This window comes from Anomaloglossus baeobatrachus, chromosome 12, assembly GCF_048569485.1.
Source record: "Anomaloglossus baeobatrachus isolate aAnoBae1 chromosome 12, aAnoBae1.hap1, whole genome shotgun sequence".
Classification (NCBI taxonomy): Eukaryota; Metazoa; Chordata; class Amphibia; order Anura; family Aromobatidae; genus Anomaloglossus; species Anomaloglossus baeobatrachus.
Genome location: NC_134364.1, coordinates 4919735 through 4943814, shown reverse-complemented (window position 1 = coordinate 4943814; position 24080 = coordinate 4919735). Strand labels below are relative to the sequence as shown.

The following is a 24080-nucleotide window of genomic DNA, read 5'->3' as shown; positions in this document are numbered from 1 at the left end:
CACTGATGTCACAGTACAGGGATAATACACACAGTGATGTCACAGTACAGGGATAATGCACACAGTGATGTCACAGTACAGGGATAATGCACACAGTGATGTCACAGCACAGGGATAATGCAGACAGTGATGTCACAGCACAGGGATAATGCACACAGTGATGTCACAGTACAGGGATAATGCACACAGTGATGTCACAGTACAGGGATAATGCACACAGTGATGTCACAGCACAGGAATAATGCACAGTGATGTCAAAGCACAGGGATAATACACACAGTGATGTCACAGCACAGGGATAATACACACAGTGATGTCACAGTACAGGGATAATGCACACAGTGATGTCACAGCACAGGAATAATGCACAGTGATGTCAAAGCACAGGGATAATACACACAGTGATGTCACAGTACAGGGATAATACAGACAGTGATGTCACAGCACAGGGATAATACACACTGTGATGTCACAGTACAGGGATAATACACACAGTGATGTCACAGTACAGGGATAATACACACTGATGTCACAGTACAGGGATAATACACACAGTGATGTCACAGTACAGGGATAATACACACAGTGATGTCACAGTACAGGGATAATACACACAGTGATATCACAGTACAGGGGTAATGCACACAGTGATATCACAGTACAGGGGTAATGCACACAATGATATCACAGTACAGGGATAATACACACAGTGATGTCACAGCACAGGGATAATGCACACAGTGATATCACAGTACAGGGATAATACACACAGTGATGTTACAGCACAGGGATAGTACACACAGATGTTACAGCACAGGGATAATACACACCGTGATGTCACAGCACAGGGATAATACACACAGTGATGTCACAGTACAGGGATAATACACACAGTGATGTCACAGCACAGAGATAATACACAGTGATGTCACAGTACAGGGATAATACACACAGTGATGTCACAGCACAGGGATAATACACACAGTGATGTCACAGCACAGGGATAATGCACACAGTGATGTCACAGCACAGGGATAATACACACAGTGATGTCACAGCACAGGGATAATACACAGTGATGTCACAGCACAGGGATAATACACACAGTGATGTTACAGCACAGGGATAGCAGCACATGACAGTAGAGCATGTGAGAGGATATGACTTCCCCGCACTGCACCCAGTAATGCTGCAGAACAGACCTGAAGCACACAGCATGGAAGTGAAGGGCTCCATTGTAGGATGGGGTTGGGGTGTCCATAGTTAGCGCTTGTGTATGGCCCGTGTAGCCGCTGCTTTGCCGGCTGCCCGGTATTGACTCCGCTCTTCTTCAGGACCTAATGCTATGTGCGCATATTTAGCATTTGATACAGATATTTCTGCATTTTTTGGCAGGAAAAACGCAGCGGCAAAAAATGCATTTTTTGTTGCAGATTTTTCCTATTTATTATAATGGGTGAAATCTGCTGCGCAAGAACTGAGGCTGCAGATTATTCTCTGCCCCAATCTGCAGGGAGAAAATCCTCAGCGTGTGCAGGAGGCGGCAGGATCGCACCGACTCTGCGGCATCAGGATTCCCTTCAGGTTCGTGACAAATCTGCACTCAAAAACTGGATGAAAACACAACGTGTGCGCGCAACCCAATGCTTCTCCACCCGGTCAGTGAGACGGCAGAGCAGACCACCCTCCACCAGATCACAGGACAGCCGCCATTACCGGGCCTTATATACACAGACAGCCGCCATTACCGGGCCTTATACACACAGACAGCCGCCATTACCGGGCCTTATACACACAGACAGCCGCCAGGACCAGGCCTTATACACAGACGGCCGCCAGGACCGGGCCTTTTAAGCAGACAGCTGCCAGGACCAGGCCTTATACACACAGACAGCCTCCATTACCGGGCCTTATACACACAGACAGCTGCCAGGACCAGGCCTTATACACACAGACAGCCGCCATTACCGGGCCTTATACACACAGACAGCCGCCAGCCAGGACCGGGCCTTATACACACAGACAGCTGCCAGGACCAGGCCTTATACACACAGACAGCTGCCAGGACCAGGTCTTATACACACATACAGCTGCCAGGACCAGGCCTTATACACACAGACAGCCGCCATTACCGGGCCTTATATACACAGACAGCCGCCATTACCGGGCCTTATACACACAGACAGCCACCAGGACCGGGCCTTATACACACACACAGCCGCCATTACCGGGCCTTATACACACAGACAGCTGCCAGGACCAGGCCTTATACACACAGACAGCCACCAGGACCGGGCCTTATACACACAGACAGCCGCCATTACCGGGCCTTATACACACAGACAGCCGCCATTACCGGGCCTTATACACACAGACAGCCGCCATTACCGGGCCTTATACACACAGACAGCCGCCAGGAACGGGCCTTATACACACAGACAGCCGCCAGGACCGGGCCTTATACGCAGACAGCCGCCAGGACCGGGCCTTTTAAGCAGACAGCTGCCAGGACCAGGCCTTATACACACAGACAGCCTCCATTACCGGGCCTTATACACACAGACAGCTGCCAGGACCAGGCCTTATACACACAGACAGCCGCCATTACCGGGCCTTATACTCACAGACAGCCGCCAGCCAGGACCGGGCCTTATACACACAGACAGCTGCCAGGACCAGGCCTTATACACACAGACAGCTGCCAGGACCAGGTCTTATACACACATACAGCTGCCAGGACCAGGCCTTATACACACAGACAGCCGCCATTACCGGGCCTTATATACACAGACAGCCGCCATTACCGGGCCTTATACACACAGACAGCCACCAGGACCGGGCCTTATACACACACACAGCCGCCATTACCGGGCCTTATACACACAGACAGCTGCCAGGACCAGGCCTTATACACACAGACAGCCACCAGGACCGGGCCTTATACACACAGACAGCCGCCATTACCGGGCCTTATACACACAGACAGCCGCCATTACCGGGCCTTATACACACAGACAGCCGCCATTACCGGGCCTTATACACACAGACAGCCGCCAGGAACGGGCCTTATACACACAGACAGCCGCCAGGACCGGGCCTTATACGCAGACAGCCGCCAGGACCGGGCCTTATACACACAGACAGCCGCCATTACCGGGCCTTATACACACAGACAGCCGCCAGGACCGGGCCTTATACACACAGACAGCCGCCAGGACCGGGCCTTATACACACAGACAGCCGCCATTACCGGGCCTTATACACACAGACAGCCGCCATTACCGGGCCTTATACACACAGACAGTCGCCATTACCGGGCCTTATACACACAGACAGCCGCCATTACCGGGCCTTATACACACAGACAGTCGCCATTACCGGGCCTTATACACACAGACAGCCGCCATTACCGGGCCTTATACACACAGACAGCCACCAGGACCGGGCCTTATACACACAGACAGCCGCCATTACCGGGCCTTATACACACAGACAGCCGCCATTACCGGGCCTTATACACACAGACAGCCGCCATTACCGGGCCTTATACACACAGACAGCCGCCAGGAACGGGCCTTATACACACAGACAGCCGCCAGGACCGGGCCTTATACGCAGACAGCCGCCAGGACCGGGCCTTATACACACAGACAGCCGCCATTACCGGGCCTTATACACACAGACAGCCGCCAGGACCGGGCCTTATACACACAGACAGCCGCCAGGACCGGGCCTTATACACACAGACAGCCGCCATTACCGGGCCTTATACACACAGACAGCTGCCAGGACCAGGCCTTATACACACAGACAGCCACCAGGACCGGGCCTTATACACAGACAGCCGCCAGGACCGGGCCTTATACACACAGACAGCCGCCATTACCGGGCCTTATACACACAGACAGCCGCCATTACCGGGCCTTATACACACAGACAGTCGCCATTACCGGGCCTTATACACACAGACAGCCGCCATTACCGGGCCTTATACACACAGACAGTCGCCATTACCGGGCCTTATACACACAGACAGCTGCCAGGACCAGGCCTTATACACACAGACAGCCGCCATTACCGGGCCTTATACACACAGACAGCCGCCAGGACCGGGCCTTATACACACAGACAGCCACCAGGACCAGGCCTTATACACACAGACAGCCACCAGGACCGGGCCTTATACACACAGACAGCCGCCATTACCGGGCCTTATACACACAGACAGCTGCCAGGACCAGGCCTTATACACACAGACAGCCACCAGGACCGGGCCTTATACACAGACAGCCGCCAGGACCGGGCCTTATACACACAGACAGCCGCCATTACCGGGCCTTATACACACAGACAGCCGCCATTACCGGGCCTTATACACACAGACAGTCGCCATTACCGGGCCTTATACACACAGACAGCCGCCATTACCAGGCCTTATACACACAGACAGTCGCCATTACCGGGCCTTATACACACAGACAGCTGCCAGGACCAGGCCTTATACACACAGACAGCCGCCATTACCGGGCCTTATACACACAGACAGCCGCCATTACCGGGCCTTATACACACAGACAGCCACCAGGACCAGGCCTTATACACACAGACAGCCACCAGGACCGGGCCTTATACACACAGACAGTCGCCAGGACCGAGCCTTATACACAGACAGCCGCCAGGACCGGGCCTTATACACACAGACAGCTGCCATTACCGGGCCTTATACACACAGACAGCCGCCAGGACTGGGCCTTATACACACAGACAGCCGCCAGGACCGGGCCTTATACACATAGACAGCCACCAGGACCGGGCCTTATACACACAGACAGCCGCCATTACCGGGCCTTATACACACAGACAGCTGCCAGGACCAGGCCTTATACACACAGACAGCCACCAGGACCGGGCCTTATACGCAGACAGCCGCCAGGACCGGGCCTTATACACAAAGACAGCTGCCAGGACCAGGCCTTATACACACAGACTGCCGCCAGGACCGGGCCTTATACGCAGACAGCTGCCAGGACCGAGCCTTATACACACAGACAGCCGCCAGGACCGGGCCTTATACACAGACAGCCGCCAGGAACGGGCCTTATACACAGACAGCCGCCAGGACCGGGCCTTATACACAGACATCCACCAGGACCAGGCCTTATACACACAGACAGCCGCCATTACCGGGCCATATACACACAGACAGCCACCAGGACCGGGCCTTATACACACAGACAGCCGCCAGGACCGAGCCTTATACACAGACAGCCGCCATTACCGGGCCTTATACACACAGACAGCTGCCAGGACCAGGCCTTATACACACAGACAGCCACCAGGACCGGGCCTTATACACAGACAGCCGCCAGGACCGGGCCTTATACACACAGACAGCCACCAGGACCGGGCCTTATACACAGACAGCCGCCAGGACCGGGCCTTATACACAAAGACAGCCGCCAGGACCGGGCCTTATACGCAGACAGCCGCCAGGACCAGGCCTTATACACAGACAGCCGCCAGGACCGGGCCTTATACACACAGACAGCCGCCAGGACCGGGCCTTATACGCAGACAGCTGCCAGGACCGAGCCTTATACACAGACAGCCGCCAGGAACGGGCCTTATACACAGACAGCCGCCAGGACCGGGCCTTATACACAGACATCCGCCAGGACCGGGCCTTATACACACAGACGGCCGCCAGGACCGGGCCTTATACACACAGACAGCTGCCATTACCGGGCCTTATACACACAGACAGCCGCCAGGACCAGGCCTTATACACACAGACAGCCACCAGGACCGGGCCTTATACGCAGACAGCCGCCAGGACCGGGCCTTATACACAGACAGCCGCCAGGACCGGGCCTTATACACAAAGACAGCTGCCAGGACCGGGCCTTATACACACACACAGCCGCCAGGACTGGGCCTTATACACAGACAGCCGCCAGGACTGGGCCTTATACACAAAGACAGCTGCCAGGAACGGGCCTTATACACAGACAGCCGCCAGGACCGGGCCTTATACACACAGACAGCCGCCAGGACCGGGCCTTATACGCAGACAGCCGCCAGGACCGGGCCTTATACACAGACAGCCGCCAGGAACGGGCCTTATACACAGACAGCCGCCAGGACCGGGCCTTATACACAGACATCCGCCAGGACCGGGCCTTATACACACAGACGGCCGCCAGGACCGGGCCCTATACGCAGACAGCGCCAGGACCGGGCCTTATACACAGACAGCTGCCAGGAACGGGCCTTATACACAGACAGCCGCCAGGAACGGGGCTTATACACAGACAGCCGCCAGGACCGGGCCTTATACACAGACATCCGCCAGGACCGGGCCTTATACACACAGACAGCCGCCAGGACCGGGCCTTATACACACAGACGGCCGCCAGTACCGGGCCTTATACACAGACAGCCGCCAGGACCGGGCCTTATACACACAGACAGCTGCCATTACCGGGCCTTATACACAGACATCCGCCAGGACCAGGCCTTATACACACAGACAGCTGCCAGGACCAGGCCTTATACACACAGACAGCCGCCATTACCGGGCCTTATACACACACGCCTCTGCTGCAGGTTTATTTTCATCTTCTCTTACACAGTTTTCACAGGCTGGGAGTCTAATAACAGCAGCAATTCTGTTTATTTTTTGTTGTGTTGCCCCAATTCACACAAAGGAAATAAACCTGTGTATAATAAAACGTGTGTAATTGCAATACTTTTCTGGGAGAAATACTTCCAACACTTTCGGCCATACGTTAGGGCACTAATACTTTAGGTGACTGCTGCTTTTCTCCATCAGTTCAGACTTTTAAACAAATCATCTTATGGGAATCACAGATACAGTCATATGAAAAAGTTTGTGCACCCCTATTAATGTTACCCTTTTTTCTTTATAATAATTTGGGTTTTTGCTATTTCAGTGTCATATATCTAATAACTGATGGACTGAGTAATATTTCTGGATTGAAATGAGGTTTATTGTACTAACAGAAAATGGGCAATCCGCATTTAAACAAAATTTGACCGGTGCAAAAGTATGGGCACCTCAACATAAAAGTGACATTAATATTTTGTAGAGCCTCCTTTTGCAAAACTAACAGCCTCTAGTCGCTTCCTGTAGCTTTTAATGAGTTCCTGGATCCTGGATGAAGGTAGATTTGACCATTCCTGTTTACAAAACAATTCCAGTTCAGGTAAGTTTGATGGTCGCCGAGCATGGACAGCCGCTTCACATCATCCCACAGATGTTCAATGATATTCAGGTCTGGGGACTGGGATGTCCACTCCAGAACATTGTAATTGTTCCTCTGCATGAATGCCTGAGTAGATTTGGAGCGGTGTTTTGGATCATTGTCTTGCTGAAATATCCATCCCCTGCGTAACTTCAACTTCGTCACTGATTCTTGCACATTATTGTCAAGAATCTGCTGATACTGAGTTGAATCCATGCGACCCTCAACTTTAACAAGATTCCCGGTGCCGGCATTGGCCACACAGCCCCAAAGCATGATGGAACCTCCACCAAATTTTACTGTGGGTAGCAAGTGCTTTTCTTGGAATGCCGTGTTTTTTTGCCTCCATGCATAACGCCTTTTTGTATGACCAAACAACTCAATCTTTGTTTCATCAGTCCACAGGACCTTCTTCCAAAATGTAACTGGCTTGTCCAAATGTGCTTTTGCAGACCTCAGGCGACTCTGTTTGTGGCGTGTTTGCAGAAACTGCTTCTTTCGCATCACTCTCCCATACAGCTTCTCCTTGTGTAACGTGCGCTGTATTGTTGACCGATGCACATTGACACCATCTGCAGCAAGATGAAGCTGCAGGTCTTTGGAGGTGGTCTGTGGATTGTCCTTGACTGTTCTCACCATTCTTCTCTGCCTTTCTGATATTATTCTTGGCCTGCCACTTCTGGGCATAACAAGAACTGTACCTGTGTTCTTCCATTTCCTTACTATGTTCCTCACAGTGGAAACTGACAGTGTAAATCTCTGAGGCAACTTTTTGTACCTTCCCCTGAACAACTATGTTGAATAATCTTTGTTTTCAGATCATTTGAGAGTTGTTTTGAGGAGCCCATGATGCCACTCTTCATAGGAGATTCAAATAGGAGAACAACGTGCAAGTGGCCACCTTAAATACCTTTTCTCATGATTGGATACACCTGCCTATGAAGCTCAAAGCTCAATGAGGTTACAAAACCAATTTAGTGCTTTAGTAATTCAGTAAAAAGTAGTTAGGAGTGTTCAAATCAAGAAATTGATCAGGGTGCCCATACTTTTGCACCGGTCAAATTTTGTTTAAATGCGGATTGCACATTTTCTGTTAGTACAATAAACCTCATTTCAATCCAGAAATATTACTGAGTCCATCAGTTATTAGAAATAGGAAACTGAAATAGCAAAAACCCAAATTGTTATAAAGAAAAAAGGGTAACATTAATAGGGGTGCCCAAACTTTTTCATATGACTGTAAGTAATAGCGAATGCAAAACTCCGCGCTTCCCAAAAGCTGATTTACTCTCATCTTCCTTACTGAGGTGCCCACTGCCCTGGTGAATAGCCACAGACCCCGGCACGGGGACCTCTGCTTCTCTGAATATACATTCATGTATCTGGCCATATACTGTATGTGTGTATTTAATGTATATATGTGTGTGTATCAGTGTATATGTGTATGGATGAGTGTACACTGAGAAGCAAATGGGGTAACAATGTTTTGAACGTTTGACTTTTGCCCTCTATTCCTCTCCATCCTCTACAGCTCTGAGTGTGAGACGTCTTCATCTTATAAACAATCATCTTGGCTTCTCATACAGAAATGTGACTGCAGATATTCAGCAGATGATTAGTTATGCAGATTCTTCTCATGTCGCTGCATTGTTACTGTTTTGCTCTTTTTCTTCTTGTATATTACAAATTACAACCTGTTCTCACATTCCCTGATAGCTCAGTGTTATTAGGTTGATTCCTTGTGAAAGGTCACTGCTCCGAGGAGCCGCCATGAAGAAGATTTCCAAAGAAAAGAGAAGCAGCATCATCCAGCTCATCGATATCAGTCTATCAGCCAAGAAAATAGCCAAACTGCATCATGTGAGGCCAGGACAGGTGGAGGAATAAGAAATGAAGTCCGTCCATTCATTCAAAAGCCAAGAGGTGACGTCCAGGCAAAACACCAGTCAACAAGTCGCCTCATCACCAGGTCTATCAGTTCTGGAGACACCCGGCAGTGGAGGCGGCTCGCATGCTTCATAATAGTGACATCACAGACGTCCATGCAAGCACCGAGCGACGTACATTACACAAGTCTGGAATGGTGGCCGAAAAAAGGTGGAGACTCAACTTCAATATCATCATAAGAAGCGTCGGCTCGAGATTGTAAATAGCCAGAAAAATGGAAGATTAGAAGCGGGTGATTTGGAGCGATGAGATGAAAATCAATAGACGGCTCTGATGGGGGCAAATGGGTCAAGAAGAAACAAGGGAAAAAGGGACGAACGGATCGAGAAATTAAAGAAACTGGCTAGCTCAGTGGAGGAAGCCTGAAGATATGGGGGTGTTCACAGCCAAAGGCGTTGGATACTTGGCCAGGATGCATGGTGGTCTCAATGCTGAGCTCTATGTGAGTGTCCTACAAGATGAGTTACTTCATACACTCGAGTACTATGGCTATGAAAAGTATGACACAGTGTTCCAGCATGACAACGACCCGACGAATACGCCGAAGGAGGGATGGGAATCCTGTGTCTAGGGAAGGGGAAGATGGTGACTCCTGGTAAAACCTTCTGCTGGCCCCTGACGTCTATAGATAGTTTCTGCACCTATGCGCCAAGCAGGATAGGCTACTTTCACACATCCGGCTTGAGCTCTGCGGCTCAATCCGGCTGTGCAAGCTATGCAACGGATGCGGTGAAAACACCGCATCCTTTGCATAAGTTTTTCCTTTGCGGCCAGTCCGGTTTTTGCCGCTTGCGGCAGGCTACTGAGCATGCGCAGTGGCAAAAACCGCATGCGGCGGCCGGATGCGGTTATTGCCGCATCCGGCCGCCATAGGCATGCATTGAAAAATGCGCCGCATTGGCCGAATGCGGCGCGATGCGGGTTTTTTTGCCGCACGAAAAAACGTGCCAGGCAACGTTACATCCGGCCGCCGCATCGGCTAAATCTACCGCATGCGGCAAAAAATGGACGGAACGCAAGGCCATGCGGCACAATGCGGCACTAATTAAAGTCTATGCAGGAAAATCGCAACCGGCAGCAAAAAAAACCGGTTGCGATTTTCCTGCAAAGTGCCGGATTGTGCCGCATAGCAAAAACCGGAGATGTGAAAGCAGCCTTACCTAGTCCCTGGTTGACTCTGAAATAGGCCCTAGGCAGTAACTGTACAGGATGAACACTAGTCAACCCGACTAAGGCTGGTGTCACACATAGCGACGACGACGACAACGACGTCGCTGCAACGTCACCATATTCTGTGACGTAGCAGCGACCATAGATGATCATTAGTAAGCTGTCAAACATGTTAGAAAAAGCAGCGACGGAGCAGCGATCATAGCGACGTCGACGGTCGTTGTCTGGTTTCAGACGTAGCGTAGCGTCGCTGCTGCGGTGTCAAACACAAGGATTATCAGCTTATCAGCATGGCGCAGCGGGATAGCAGCGATCAAAAAATGACTTCGAGCATTCAGGAGCGAGCAACGATTTCGCAGCAGGGGTCTGATCATTGTTATGTGTCACACACAGCGACGTCGCTGTTGAGGTCGCTGCAACGTCACAGAATATGGTGACGTTGCAGCGACGTCGTTGTCGTCGTCGTTATGTGTGACACCAGCTTTAGTCCTAAAAAACACACAGGGGAATGCAAATGGACAACTTATCTCCAGGATGACTGTAGAAGTACAGCAATATAAAACAATGGTCTCCACAGGTGATTCCATGCTGACTGCTGGCAATCTGGACAGCATAGGAGTAAACGCTACCACAGGCGACAAACTAAGGGATGCAGGTATATATGGACACAGTGAGTGGGGATGAGGATTTGCAGCTGAACTTCCACGGTGTGCGCAGGGTCCAAAGGGAAAGAGTTAACCTTAACGATACATGGAACTCAATACACATCAGAGAAGAAAGAATCAAATATTAAGGAGCAATTTGTGCAGCCAAAGGCAGCGACCTTCTGCCGCCAGACACCACAGGGTTCTCTGTCACCTGTGACACAGATCCTCCAGTCTCTGCTGGGGAGCGCTGCAGCTCCCTCAGGGTTATCTTTGGTCTCTGTGCTGCCTCTCTGATTAATGCCCTCCTTTGCTAGGCTGAGAGTTTTGGTGGGCGGCCCTCTCTTGTCAGATGTGTTGTAGTACCATGTTCTTTCCATTTGATGATAATGGATTTGATGGATCATCAGAAAGTTGGATATTTATTTTTATTTAGAAACCAACCATGACTTGTACTTCTCACCGCTCTGTCTTTGACTTTTCTGGAGAGCTCCTTGGTCTTCATGGTGTTGTTTGGAGATCTTCTTGGTCTTCATGGTGTTGTTTGGAGATCTTCTTGGTCTTCATGGTGTTGTTTGGAGATCTCCTTGGTCTTCATGGTGTTGTTTGGTGATCTCCTTGACCTTCTTTGTGTTTGGTGATCTCCTTGGCGTTCATTGTGTTGTTTGGAGATCTCCTTGGTCTTCATGGTGTTGTTTGGAGATCTCCTTGGTCTTCATGGTGTTGTTTGGGGATCTCCTTGGCCTTCATGGTGTTGTTTGGGGATCTCCTTGGTCTTCATGGTGTTGTTTGGGGATCTCCTTGGTCTTCATGGTTTTGTTTGGGGATCTCCTTGGTCTTCATGGTGTTGTTTGGTGATCTCCTTGGCCTTCATGGTTTTGTTTGGAGATCTCCTTGGTCTTCATGGTGTTGTTTGGGGATCTCCTTGGTCTTCATGGTGTTGTTTGGGGATCTCCTTGGTCTTCATGGTGTTGTTTGGGGATCTCCTTGGTCTTCATGGTGTTGTTTGGGGATCTCCTTGGTCTTCATGGTTTTGTTTGGGGATCTCCTTGGTCTTCATGGTGTTGTTTGGGGATCTCCTTGGTCTTCATGGTTTTGTTTGGTGATCTCCTTGGCCTTCATGGTGTTGTTTGAAGATCTCCTTGGTCTTAATGGTTTTGTTTGGTGATCTCTTTCGCCTTCATTGTGTTGTTTCGGGATCTCCTTGGTCTTCATGGTGTTGTTTGGAGATCTCCTTGGCTTTCATGGTGTTGTTTGGGGATCTCCTTGGCCTTCATGGTGTTGTTTGGGGATCTCCTTGGCCTTCATGGTGTTGTTTGGTTAGTGGTGCCTCTTCTTAATGGTGTTGCAGTTTCTCTGGCCTTTCAGATAAGCTATGTATATACCAACAGGCCCCTGGACACTTAGGGGTACTTCTCACATAGCGAGATCGCTGCTGAGTCGCAGGTTTTGTGACGTACCAGGGACCTCATCAGCGATCTCGCTGTGTGTGACACTAAGCAGCGACCCTGCTGTGAAATCGCTGATCGTTACACACTGTTCTGGTTCATATTCTGGCTGTCGGGCTCCCGCTGTGCAGCACACATCGGCGTGTTTGACACCTTACCCAACGACCTCGTTCGCGACTCACGTAGGCGTTCATCGTCGTTGTTTTCCGCGCCCTCTCTGTTCCGATTGGTGATCGCTACTGCGTCTGGATTGGCCGCTTCCATGCTCTGTTCTGGCTTGTAGATCGCAGTACATTTCACAGGGCTGAATTCACTTGTCCCGGAGCGCGTGCAGCAGCAGATCGTAATGCAGTCCATTCTGCATCGGGACTGTAGGATGGACAAGGATGGAGAAGGATGGAAGCACTATTATGTTCCCTTCTCTAAAGGCAAGGCCGCCCAGTCACAACGCAGTTACGACCACCAATCGGAGCAGAGGGGGCGCGGAAAAGGCAATGTAGATGCACGCCTATGTTACTAATCAAGATTTGAATCGTGCTATGTGACAGGGTTCCAGCGACCACCATATCGTTGCTGCGTCATTGGGAAGATCTGACAGCTCACTAGCGACCCTGTAGCGACGTACCAGCGCTCCTGACCAGGTCGTAGCATGGTCGGAATCGCTGGTGCGTCGTTTAGTGACACGGTACCCTTAGACTGCCCATAGGGGGACTTCCTTTCATTAAGCATGGGATTTATGAAGGTAATTACTTGCACCAAACATTTTTAGGGGCTTCATAGCAAAAGGGGTGAATACATATGCACATGGCAATTTATATTTATTTTATCCCGTAAATTAAATTTTTTCCTAGATTTTTCTCACTTCACTTCCCCAACTTAGACTATTTAATTCCATTTTTTTTTTTTACTTTTTAGTGTTGTTTACCCGTACGTAACATGTCAGGAAGGGATTAAATGCTTTTATATGTGCCGCACACTGAAAATAATGGTGCCTTATGATAACAGATAATAATACCTCCCCCTCCAGCGAGGAATAATTGATGTTACCCTGTGGAGCCCAGACCCCAAGATGAGGAGACTCACATTTCTGTGATCTTTCCAAGGCCCTGAAAGGCTCCAGACTCCATCCTCCGCAGCTCCGTGTCCAGCGTTATAAAACTGCAGGAAATAAAAGACACCAAGTCATCTACTATACGGAAATACCGCGCTATAGTGCATTAGTGTCTACACATAGGCCTGTACTGTCTATGTCTGGGCAGTGGGAAGAGACTTCAGAAGCTATAAGGCTATTATAGGGGGCATGAGGAGACTATAAGGGGGCATGAGGTGATTATAAGGGGGCTTGGGATGACTACAGGGGGCATGGAATGACTATAAGGGGGCATGGGATGACTATAGGGGGTATGAGGTGGGGTTGCGGTCTGTTGTGGGTGGTGAGGTGAGGACCACGTTCAGTTGTGGATGGTGAGGTGGGGGCAGCGGTCTGTTGTGGGTGGTAAGGTGGGGGCAGCGGTCTGTTGTGGGTGGTGAGGTGGCGCTTGCATCAGTTGTGGATGGTGAGGTGGAGGCCTTGGTCAGTTGTGGATGGTGAGGTGGAGGCCATGGTCAGTTGTGGGTGGTGAGGTGGAGACCTCAGTCAGTTGTGGGTGGTGAGGTGGAGACCTCAGTCAGTTGTGGGTGGTGAGGTGGAGACCTCAGTCAGTTGTGGGTGGTGAGGTGGAGACCTTAGTCAGTTGTGGGTGGTGAGGTGGAGACCTCAGTCAGTTGTGGGTGGTGAGGTGGAGACCTCAGTCAGTTGTGGGTGGTGAGGTGGAGACCTCAGTCAGTTGTGGGTGGTGAAGTGGAGACCTCGGTCAGTTGTGGGTGGTGAGGTGGAGACCTCGGTCAGTTGTGGGTGGTGAGGTGGAGACCTCGGTCAGTTGTGGGTGGTGAGGTGGAGACCTCAGTCAGTTGTGGGTGGTGAGGTGGAGACCTCGGTCAGTTGTGGGTGGTGAGGTGGAGACCTCAGTCAGTTGTGGTTGGTGAGGTGGAGACCTCAGTCAGTTGTGGGTGGTGAGGTGGAGACCTCGGTCAGTTGTGGGTGGTGAGGTGGAGACCTCAGTCAGTTGTGGGTGGTGAGGTGGAGACCTCGGTCAGTTGTGGGTGGTGAGGTGGAGACCTCAGTCAGTTGTGGGTGGTGAGGTGGAGGCCTTGGTCAGTTGTGGATGGTGAGGTGGAGGCCATGGTCAGTTGTGGGTGGTGAGGTGGAGACCTCAGTCAGTTGTGGGTGGTGAGGTGGAGACCTCAGTCAGTTGTGGGTGGTGAGGTGGAGACCTCAGTCAGTTGTGGGTGGTGAGGTGGAGACCTCAGTCAGTTGTGGGTGGTGAGGTGGAGACCTCAGTCAGTTGTGGGTGGTGAGGTGGAGACCTCGGTCAGTTGTGGGTGGTGAGGTGGAGACCTCGGTCAGTTGTGGGTGGTGAGGTGGAGACCTCGGTCAGTTGTGGGTGGTGAGGTGGAGACCTCGGTCAGTTGTGGGTGGTGAGGTGGAGACCTCAGTCAGTTGTGGGTGGTGAGGTGGAGACCTCAGTCAGTTGTGGGTGGTGAGGTGGAGACCTCAGTCAGTTGTGGGTGGTGAAGTGGAGACCTCGGTCAGTTGTGGGTGGTGAGGTGGAGACCTCGGTCAGTTGTGGGTGGTGAGGTGGAGACCTCGGTCAGTTGTGGGTGGTGAGGTGGAGACCTCGGTCAGTTGTGGGTGGTGAGGTGGAGACCTCGGTCAGTTGTGGGTGGTGAGGTGGAGACCTCGGTCAGTTGTGGGTGGTGAGGTGGAGACCTCAGTCAGTTGTGGTTGGTGAGGTGGAGACCTCAGTCAGTTGTGGGTGGTGAGGTGGAGACCTCGGTCAGTTGTGGGTGGTGAGGTGGAGACCTCAGTCAGTTGTGGGTGGTGAGGTGGAGACCTCAGTCAGTTGTGGGTGGTGAGGTGGAGACCTCGGTCAGTTGTGGGTGGTGAGGTGGAGACCTCAGTCAGTTGTGGGTGGTGAGGTGGAGACCTCAGTCAGTTGTGGGTGGTGAGGTGGAGGCCTTGGTCAGTTGTGGATGGTGAGGTGGAGGCCATGGTCAGTTGTGGGTGGTGAGGTGGAGACCTCAGTCAGTTGTGGGTGGTGAGGTGGAGACCTCAGTCAGTTGTGGGTGGTGAGGTGGAGACCTCAGTCAGTTGTGGGTGGTGAGGTGGAGACCTCAGTCAGTTGTGGGTGGTGAGGTGGAGACCTCAGTCAGTTGTGGGTGGTGAGGTGGAGACCTCAGTCAGTTGTGGGTGGTGAGGTGGAGACCTCGGTCAGTTGTGGGTGGTGAGGTGGAGACCTCGGTCAGTTGTGGGTGGTGAGGTGGAGACCTCAGTCAGTTGTGGGTGGTGAGGTGGAGACCTCAGTCAGTTGTGGGTGGTGAGGTGGAGACCTCAGTCAGTTGTGGGTGGTGAGGTGGAGACCTCGGTCAGTTGTGGGTGGTGAGGTGGAGACCTCGGTCAGTTGTGGTTGGTGAGGTGGAGACCTCGGTCAGTTGTGGGTGGTGAGGTGGAGACCTTGGTCAGTTTTGGGTGGTGAGGTGGAGACCTCGGTCAGTTGTGGGTGGTGAGGTGGAGACCTCAGTCAGTTGTGGGTGGTGAGGTGGAGACCTCAGTCAGTTGTGGGTGGTGAGGTGGAGACCTCGGTCAGTTGTGGGTGGTGAGGTGGAGACCTCGGTCAGTTGTGGTTGGTGAGGTGGAGACCTCGGTCAGTTGTGGGTGGTGAGGTGGAGACCTTGGTCAGTTTTGGGTGGTGAGGTGGAGACCTCAGTCAGTTGTGGGTGGTGAGGTGGAGACCTCAGTCAGTTGTGGGTGGTGAGGTGGAGACCTCAGTCAGTTGTGGGTGGTGAGGTGGAGACCTCGGTCAGTTGTGGGTGGTGAGGTGGAGACCTCGGTCAGTTGTGGTTGGTGAGGTGGAGACCTCAGTCAGTTGTGGGTGGTGAGGTGGAGACCTCGGTCAGTTGTGGGTGGTGAGGTGGAGACCTCGGTCAGTTGTGGTTGGTGAGGTGGAGACCTCGGTCAGTTGTGGGTGGTGAGGTGGAGACCTTGGTCAGTTTTGGGTGGTGAGGTGGGTACCACAGTCAGTGCACTGGGAGGCTATTTCTTGGTTGGCCCGAACCCCCATACTTACATTCTGCTGATGTTGGGGACGTTGGAGAAAGTTCCTCTGTGAATCACTGAGATTCTGGTCTCCACCAGTCGGCTGTAAAGATGACACAAGTGGTTAGCACAGCTCCTCGGGGGCGTGTATCACGGCGTCACTCTCACATTCACTCCCCTGCAGTCTCTGCTCATTCAGCTGCGCGGCTCGTCACAGGTACAGCCGTCAGGAGCCGTGCAGCTGTGTCCATCACAAATCAGGACACATTACTACAACGTACAGCAAGCAGAGGTCTTGTATGTGGAGAACGCTGAATTTTACATTTAGGGTCCGGGTTTATTTCCCTCTGATCAGTCGATTCCCGTGCGGCGATTGTTCGGTCAGAGAATATCCAGAGAGCGGGGGATCAGCTCGGAGCCGCGGGGGAGACGCTGCCAGGGGCCGGGTGTCAAGAGAGCGGGAACAGCACCTAATTGAGGCAATTATACAAACCCCAGAGTTTCAGTTTCAGGAAAAGAAAGTCGAGGATCAGAATAAACAAGAGCCAGGAAATTCCATCAGCATGATCGCACCGCCGAAACACGGGCAAGATGTGGGGGGACGGGGCACACAGCGCGGCACCTGTACCGGCGGCAGGAGGGGGTGCTGGAGAGCGCTGTCACACCATGGGCTTAGATACACAGCTCAGAAAACGGTATCACACACCAAGATTAGATACACGGCTCAGAAAACGGTATCACACACAAGATTAGATACACGGCTCAGCATACGGTATCACACACAATAAGATTAGATACACGGCTCAGAAAACGGTATCACACACAAGATTAGATACACGGCTCAGCATACGGTATCACACAAGATTAGATACACGGCTCAGAAAACGGTATCACACACAAGATTAGATCCACGGCTCAGCATACGGTATCACACACAATAAGATTAGATACACGGCTCAGAAAACGGTATCACACACAAGATTAGATACACGGCTCAGCATACGGTATTACACACATTAAGATTAGCTACACGGCTCAGCATACGGTATCACACACAATAAGATTAGATACACAGCTCAGAAAACGGTATCACAAACAAGATTAGATACACGGCTCAGAAAACGGTATCACACACAATAAGATTAGATACACGGCTCAGAAAACGGTATCACACACAAGATTAGATACACGGCTTAGTAGGTGGTATCTCATCATAGGCTTAGCTACACGGCTCAGCAGACGGTATCACACACAATGTGATTAGATACACGGCTCAGCAGACAGTATCACACTGGAGAGAATTAGATACACAGCTCAGCAGACAGTATCACACAGGAGAGGATTAGATACATGGCTCAGCAGACAGTATCACAGAGGATAGGATTAGATATACAACTCAGCAGACAGTATCACACAGGATAGGATTAGATATATAGCTCAGCAGACAGTATCACACAGGAGAGGATTAGATACACGGCTCAGCAGACAGTATTACACAGGAGAGGATTAGATACATAGCTCAGCAGACAGGATCACACATGATATGATTAGATACACGGCTCAGCAGACAGTATCACAGAGGATAGGATTAGATACACGGCTCAGCAGACAGTATCACACAGGAGAGGATTAGATACACGGCTCAGCAGACAGTATCACAGAGGATAGGATTAGATACACGGCTCAGCAGACAGTATCACAGAGGATAGGATTAGATACACTACTCAGCAGACAGTATCACACAGGAAAGGATTAGATACACGGCTCAGCAGACAGTATCACAGAGGATAGGATTAGATACACTACTCAGCAGACAGTATCACACAGGACAGGATTAGATACACAGCTCAGCAGACAGTATCCCACAGGAAAGGATTAGATACACGGCTCAGCAGACAGTATCACAGAGGATAGGATTAGATACACTACTCAGCAGACAGTATCACACAGGATAGGATTAGATATATAGCTCAGCAGACAGTATCACACAGGAGAGGATTAGATACATGGCTCAGCAGACAGGATCACACAGGATAGGATTAGATATATGGCTCAGCAGACAGTACCACACAGGAGAGCATCAGATACACAGCTCAGCAGACGGTATCACACCGGATAGGATTTGATACACGGCTCAGCAGACAGGATCACACAGGATAGGATTAGATACACGGCTCAGCAGACAGTATCACAGAGGATAGGATTAGATACACGGCTCAGCAGACAGTATCACACAGGAGAGGATTAGATACACGGCTCATCAGACAGTATCACAGAGGATAGGATTAGATACACGGCTCAGCAGACGGTATCACACAGGATAGGATTAGATACACAGCTCAGCAGACAGGATCACACAGGACAGGATTAGATACACAGCTCAGCAGACAGTATCCCACAGGAGAGGATTAGATACACGGCTCAGCAGACAGCATCACAGAGGATAGGATTAGATACACTACTCAGCAGACAGTATCGCACAGGAGAGGATTAGATACACAACTCAGCAGACTGTATCACACAGGATAGTATTAGATACACAGTTCAGTATAGAGCATCACACAGGAGAAGATTAGATACAGCATCATAGCATACATACAGTCTTACATGAATGCTTAGATACAGTATCAGATGTAGCAGTGCTCGGTCTCTAGGGTCAAAGGGACCGGAGGATGGAATAGAGTGAGCGACCCCCAGCACATGTCGGTGAGAGCACAGCGGCTGCGGCAGGATATGGGGGGCTCGGCTGCGTCTCCCCCCGGACAATGCTCTTATTCAGGGCAGCACAATACCCAGGCAGCCATGTAGCCTGATCAGCGCGGCTCTGACAGTTAAATAAACTGTCGGATGAGACGCGAGATATTTCCCCAAATAATCCGACCAGAGAAAGCGGCGCTGAGCAAATAAACTGCAATTAGCCCAACATGGCAGCGACATGCAAGGGGCAGCGCTACCGGGAGGAAATCTCCATATGTGCCCCCTGCAGACCGCCGACTTGTAATATGGCATCTCGTAGTCCGGCATCTGTTAGTCCAGCATCTTAAAGGTGGGCATTCCATATTCCGTCGTCTCATAGACTGTTATCTCTTAGTCCGGCATCTGGTAGTTGGCATCTCGTAGTCTGGAGTCTCGTAGTCCGGTGTCTCATAGTCTGCGTCTCGTAGTCCAGCGGCGTCTCGTAGTCCGGCGGCGTCTTGTAATCCGGCGGCGTCTCGTAGTCCGGCAACATCTCGTAGTCTGGCGGCGTCTCGTCTGGCAGCGTCTCGTAATCCGGCGGCGTCTCGTAGTCCGGCGGCGTCTCGTAGTCCGGCGGCGTCTCGTAGTCCGGCGGCGTCTCGTAGTCCGGCGGCGTCTCGTACTCCGGCGGCGTCTCGTAGTCCGGCGGCGTCTCGTAGTCCGGCGGCGTCTCGTAATCCGGCGGCGTCTCGTAATCCGGCGGCGTCTCGTAGTCCGGCGGCGTCTTGTAATCCGGCGGCGTCTCGTAATCCGGCGGCGTCTCGTAGTCCGGCGGCGTCTCGTAGTCCGGCGGCGTCTCGTAGTCTGGCGGCGTCTCGTAATCCGGCGGTGTCTCGTAGTCCGGCGGCGTCTCGTAGTCCGGCGGCGTCTCGTAGTCCGGCGGTGTCTCGTAGTCCGGCGGCGTCTCGTTGTCTGCATCTCATAGTCTGGCGTCTCGTAGTCCGGCATCTCGTAGTCTGGCATCTCGTAGTCGCCGTCTCGTAGTCGGCGTCTCATAGTCCGGTGTCTTGTAGTCTGGTGTCTCGTAGTCTGTGGTCTCGCATTCCGCCGTCTCGTAGTCGGCGTCTCGTAGTCCGGTGTCTTGTAGTCTGTGGTCTCGCATTCCGGCGTCTCGTAGTCCGGCGGCGTCTCGTAGTCCGGCGGCGTCTCGTAGTCGGCGTCTCGTAGTCCGGTGTCTCGTAGTCTGTGGTCTCGTAGTCTGTGGTCTCGTAGTCCGACGGCGTCTCATAGTCCGGCAGCGTCTCGTAAAGGTGGGCATTCCATATTCCGTCGTCTCATAGACTGTTATCTCTTAGTCCGGCATCTGGTAGTTGGCATCTCGTAGTCTGGAGTCTCGTAGTCCGGTGTCTCATAGTCTGCGTCTCGTAGTCCAGCGGCGTCTCGTAGTCCGGCGGCGTCTTGTAATCCGGCGGCGTCTCGTAGTCCGGCAACATCTCGTAGTCTGGCGGCGTCTCGTCTGGCAGCGTCTCGTAGTCCGGCGGCGTCTCGTAATCCGGCGGCGTCTCGTAGTCCGGCGGCGTCTCGTAATCCGGCGGCGTCTCGTAATCCGGCGGCGTCTCGTAGTCCGGCGACGTCTCGTAGTCCGGCGGCGTCTCGTAGTCCGGCAGCGTCTCGTAGTCGGCGTCTCGTAGTCCGGCGTCTAATAGTCTGCATCTCATAGTCTGGCGTCTCGTAGTCTGGCGTCTCGTAGTCTGGCATCTCGTAGTCGCCATCTCGTTGTCGGCGTCTCGTAGTCCGGTGTCTTGTAGTCTGGTGTCTCGTAGTCTGTGGTCTCGCATTCCGCCGTCTCGTAGTCGGCGTCTCGTAGTCCGGTGTCTTGTAGTCCAGTGTCTCGTAGTCTGTGGTCTCGCATTCCGGCGTCTCGTAGTCCGGTGGCGTCTCGTAGTCTGGCGGCATCTCGTAGTCGGCGTCTCGTAGTCCGGTGTCTCGTAGTCTGTGGTCTCGTAGTCTGTGGTCTCGTAGTCTGTGGTCTCGTAGTCCGGCGGCGTCTCATAGTCCGGCGGCGTCTCGTAGTCCGGCGGCGTCTCGTAGTCCGGCGGCGTCTCGTAGTCCGGCGGCGTCTCGTAGTCCGGCGGCGTCTCGTAGTCCGGCGGCGTCTCATAGTCGGCGTCTCGTAGTCCGGCGTCTCGTAGTCCGGCATCTCGTAGTCCGGCGTCTCGTAGTCCGGCGTCTCGTAGTCTGTGGTCTCGTAGTCCGGCGTCTCGTAGTCGCCGTCTTGTAGTCCGGCGTCTTGTAGTCCGGCGTCTCGTAGTCCGGCGTCTTGTAGTCCGGCGTCTTGTAGTCCGGCGTCCCGTAGTCTGGCATCTCGTAGTCGCCGTCTTGTAGTCCGGCGTCTTGTAGTCCGGCGTCTTGTAGTCCGGCGTCTCGTAGTCCGGCGTCTCGTAGTCCGGCGTCTCGTAGTCCGGCGTCTCGTAGTCCGGCGTCTCGTAGGCCGGCGTCTCGTAGGCCGGCGTCTCATAGTCCGGCGTCTCGTAGTCCAGCGTCTCGTAGGCCAGCGTCTCGTAGTCCGGCGTCTCGTAGGCCAGCGTCTCGTAGGCCAGCGTCTCATAGTCCAGCGTCTCGTAGTCCGGCGTCTTGTAGTCCGGCATCCCGTAGTCTGGCATCTCGTAGTCGCCGTCTTGTAGTCCGGCGTCTCGTAGTCGCCGTCTTGTAGTCCGGCGTCTTGTAGTCCGGCGTCTCGTAGGCCAGCGTCTCGTAGTCCAGGAATCTCTTGTAGCAGAAGCTACCCTATCATGAGTAGCAGCACAGTAACCTGCACGGTGCGGTATTATGTGCTGCGCTGTTTATAGACTTTTCTATACGGGTCCGATAATCCAGAATATTTCCTGCATTTGTATAGTCCCTTTAAATGCTGAATTAAAGGAGTTTTTCTAATATTACAGACGCGGGTGTATAACATAGATCATGTGACAAGCCTCAGAGGTCCTTAACACGGGGGCCCCTGACCTGCATCTAACCAGGGGCCACATCTGATGGGGAGATTAGGTTATGGCCTCCTCCAGGAAAGGATGATGGGAGTCATAAACGTTGCTGGATATGGAGATTAGATTGTAAGCTCCTGGAATCAGGGATGATGGGAGTAGTGATACATTGTGCGGGGGGGACATGGAGAATATATTGTGGCCACCTGGGGATGCTGGGGGTGGTCGTCTGTGCCCCTGGTGTCTCCTGGCACTGCACCTCCACTGCTGGACACTGGCTCACTGCTGCCACCTCATGGAGACCAGTAGCAGTGCAGGAGCCGAGGAGCAGAATGATAACGTTAGAGGGTGGTGCAGTGACAGAATCCACCCTAGAGGGGGCGCCCTTCCTGCTGACTGCATCCATCCCCATCTCCCAGTGAACAAAGCGTCACGGGGCGAAAAGCGCCAGTTCCAGGACCGCAGTCCGCCATGCAGGAGTGACTGATGTGGAGGTGTAGTGCCGCCATGTTAGCCCCCGGCTGTGTGACTGAGGAGTGGGTCAGTTCTGGGGTCCACACTATGAGCAGTTCATCAGGTGTGGGGGGACGATAAGCTGCCGGGGGGTGCCTTCAGATTGCTGGCCCCATTATATCGGTATTACTGAGCACAGAGAGGCGCTGTGTCCGGAGGAGCTCGGGGCGGCACATGGACGGGGGGGCTCCGAGCCTCCAGAGAACAGGGAGCTTGTGTCAGAGCATTGGGGGCTGCCACCGCCCTGTAATGAGACCACTGCGCACATACAGCCTGACCTGCCGCTAAGCTGCCCACTAATGTCCCAAACACACAAACTGAGTCCCCACCGCCAGGACTGGAGACGAGCGCCCCGGACCCTCAGCATCAACTGGGGAGGCAGTGATCAGCAGTGTCTGTGTGATGGGGGATACACTCAGCCTGTGCAGTGTGATGAGGATACGCTCAGCCTGTGCAGTGTGATGAGGATATGCTCAGCCTGTGCAGTGTGATGGGGGATATGCTCAGCCTGTGCAGTGTGATGGGGGGATACACTCAGTCTGTGCAGTGTGATGAGGATACGCTCAGCCTCTCAGCCTGTGCAGTGTGATGGGGGGATACACTCAGCCTGTGCAGTGTGATGAGGATACGCTCAGCCTGTGCAGTGTGATGAGGATACGCTCAGCCTGTGCAGTGTGATGAGGATATGCTCAGCCTGTGCAGTGTGATGGGGGATATGCTCAGCCTGTGCAGTGTGATGGGGGGATACACTCAGTCTGTGCAGTGTGATGGGGGATACGCTCAGCGATAAGCAGTGTGATGAGGATACACTCAGCGATAAGCAGTGTGATGGGGGGATACACTCAGCGATAAGCAGTGTGATGGGGGATACACTCAGCGATAAGCCGTGTGATGGGGGGATACGCTCAGCGATAAGCAGTGTGATGGGGGGATACGCTCAGCGATAAGCAGTGTGATGGGGGGATATGCTCAGCGATAAGCAGTGTGATGGGGGATACGCTCAGCGATAAGCAGTGTGATGAGGGATACGCTCAGCGATAAGCAGTGTGATGGGGGGATACGCTCAGCGATAAGCAGTGTGATGGGGGGATACGCTCAGTGATAAGCAGTGTGATGAGGGATACGCTCAGCGATAAGCAGTGTGATGGGGGGATACACTCAGTGATAAGCAGTGTGATGGGGATACACTCAGCGATAAGCAGTGTGATGGTGGGGATACACTCAGCGATAAGCAGTGTGATGGGGGATACACTCAGCGATAAGCAGTGTGATGGGGGATACACTCAGCGATAAGCAGTGTG

General features: G+C 52.6%; 1 protein-coding gene across 1 annotated transcript in view; it reads right to left on the bottom strand.

Moving 5' to 3' along the window:
- The window catches only part of TSHR (thyroid stimulating hormone receptor), a 75914-nt gene that overhangs the window by 24507 nt on the left and 27327 nt on the right, over window positions 1-24080 (bottom strand). The window contains exons 3-4 of the mRNA XM_075330820.1: window positions 16641-16712; window positions 13558-13632 (exon numbers count right to left, since the gene is read on the bottom strand). Coding sequence (XP_075186935.1) covers window positions 13558-13632; window positions 16641-16712 — 147 coding nt within the window. The remainder of the gene's footprint in view (window positions 1-13557; window positions 13633-16640; window positions 16713-24080) is intronic.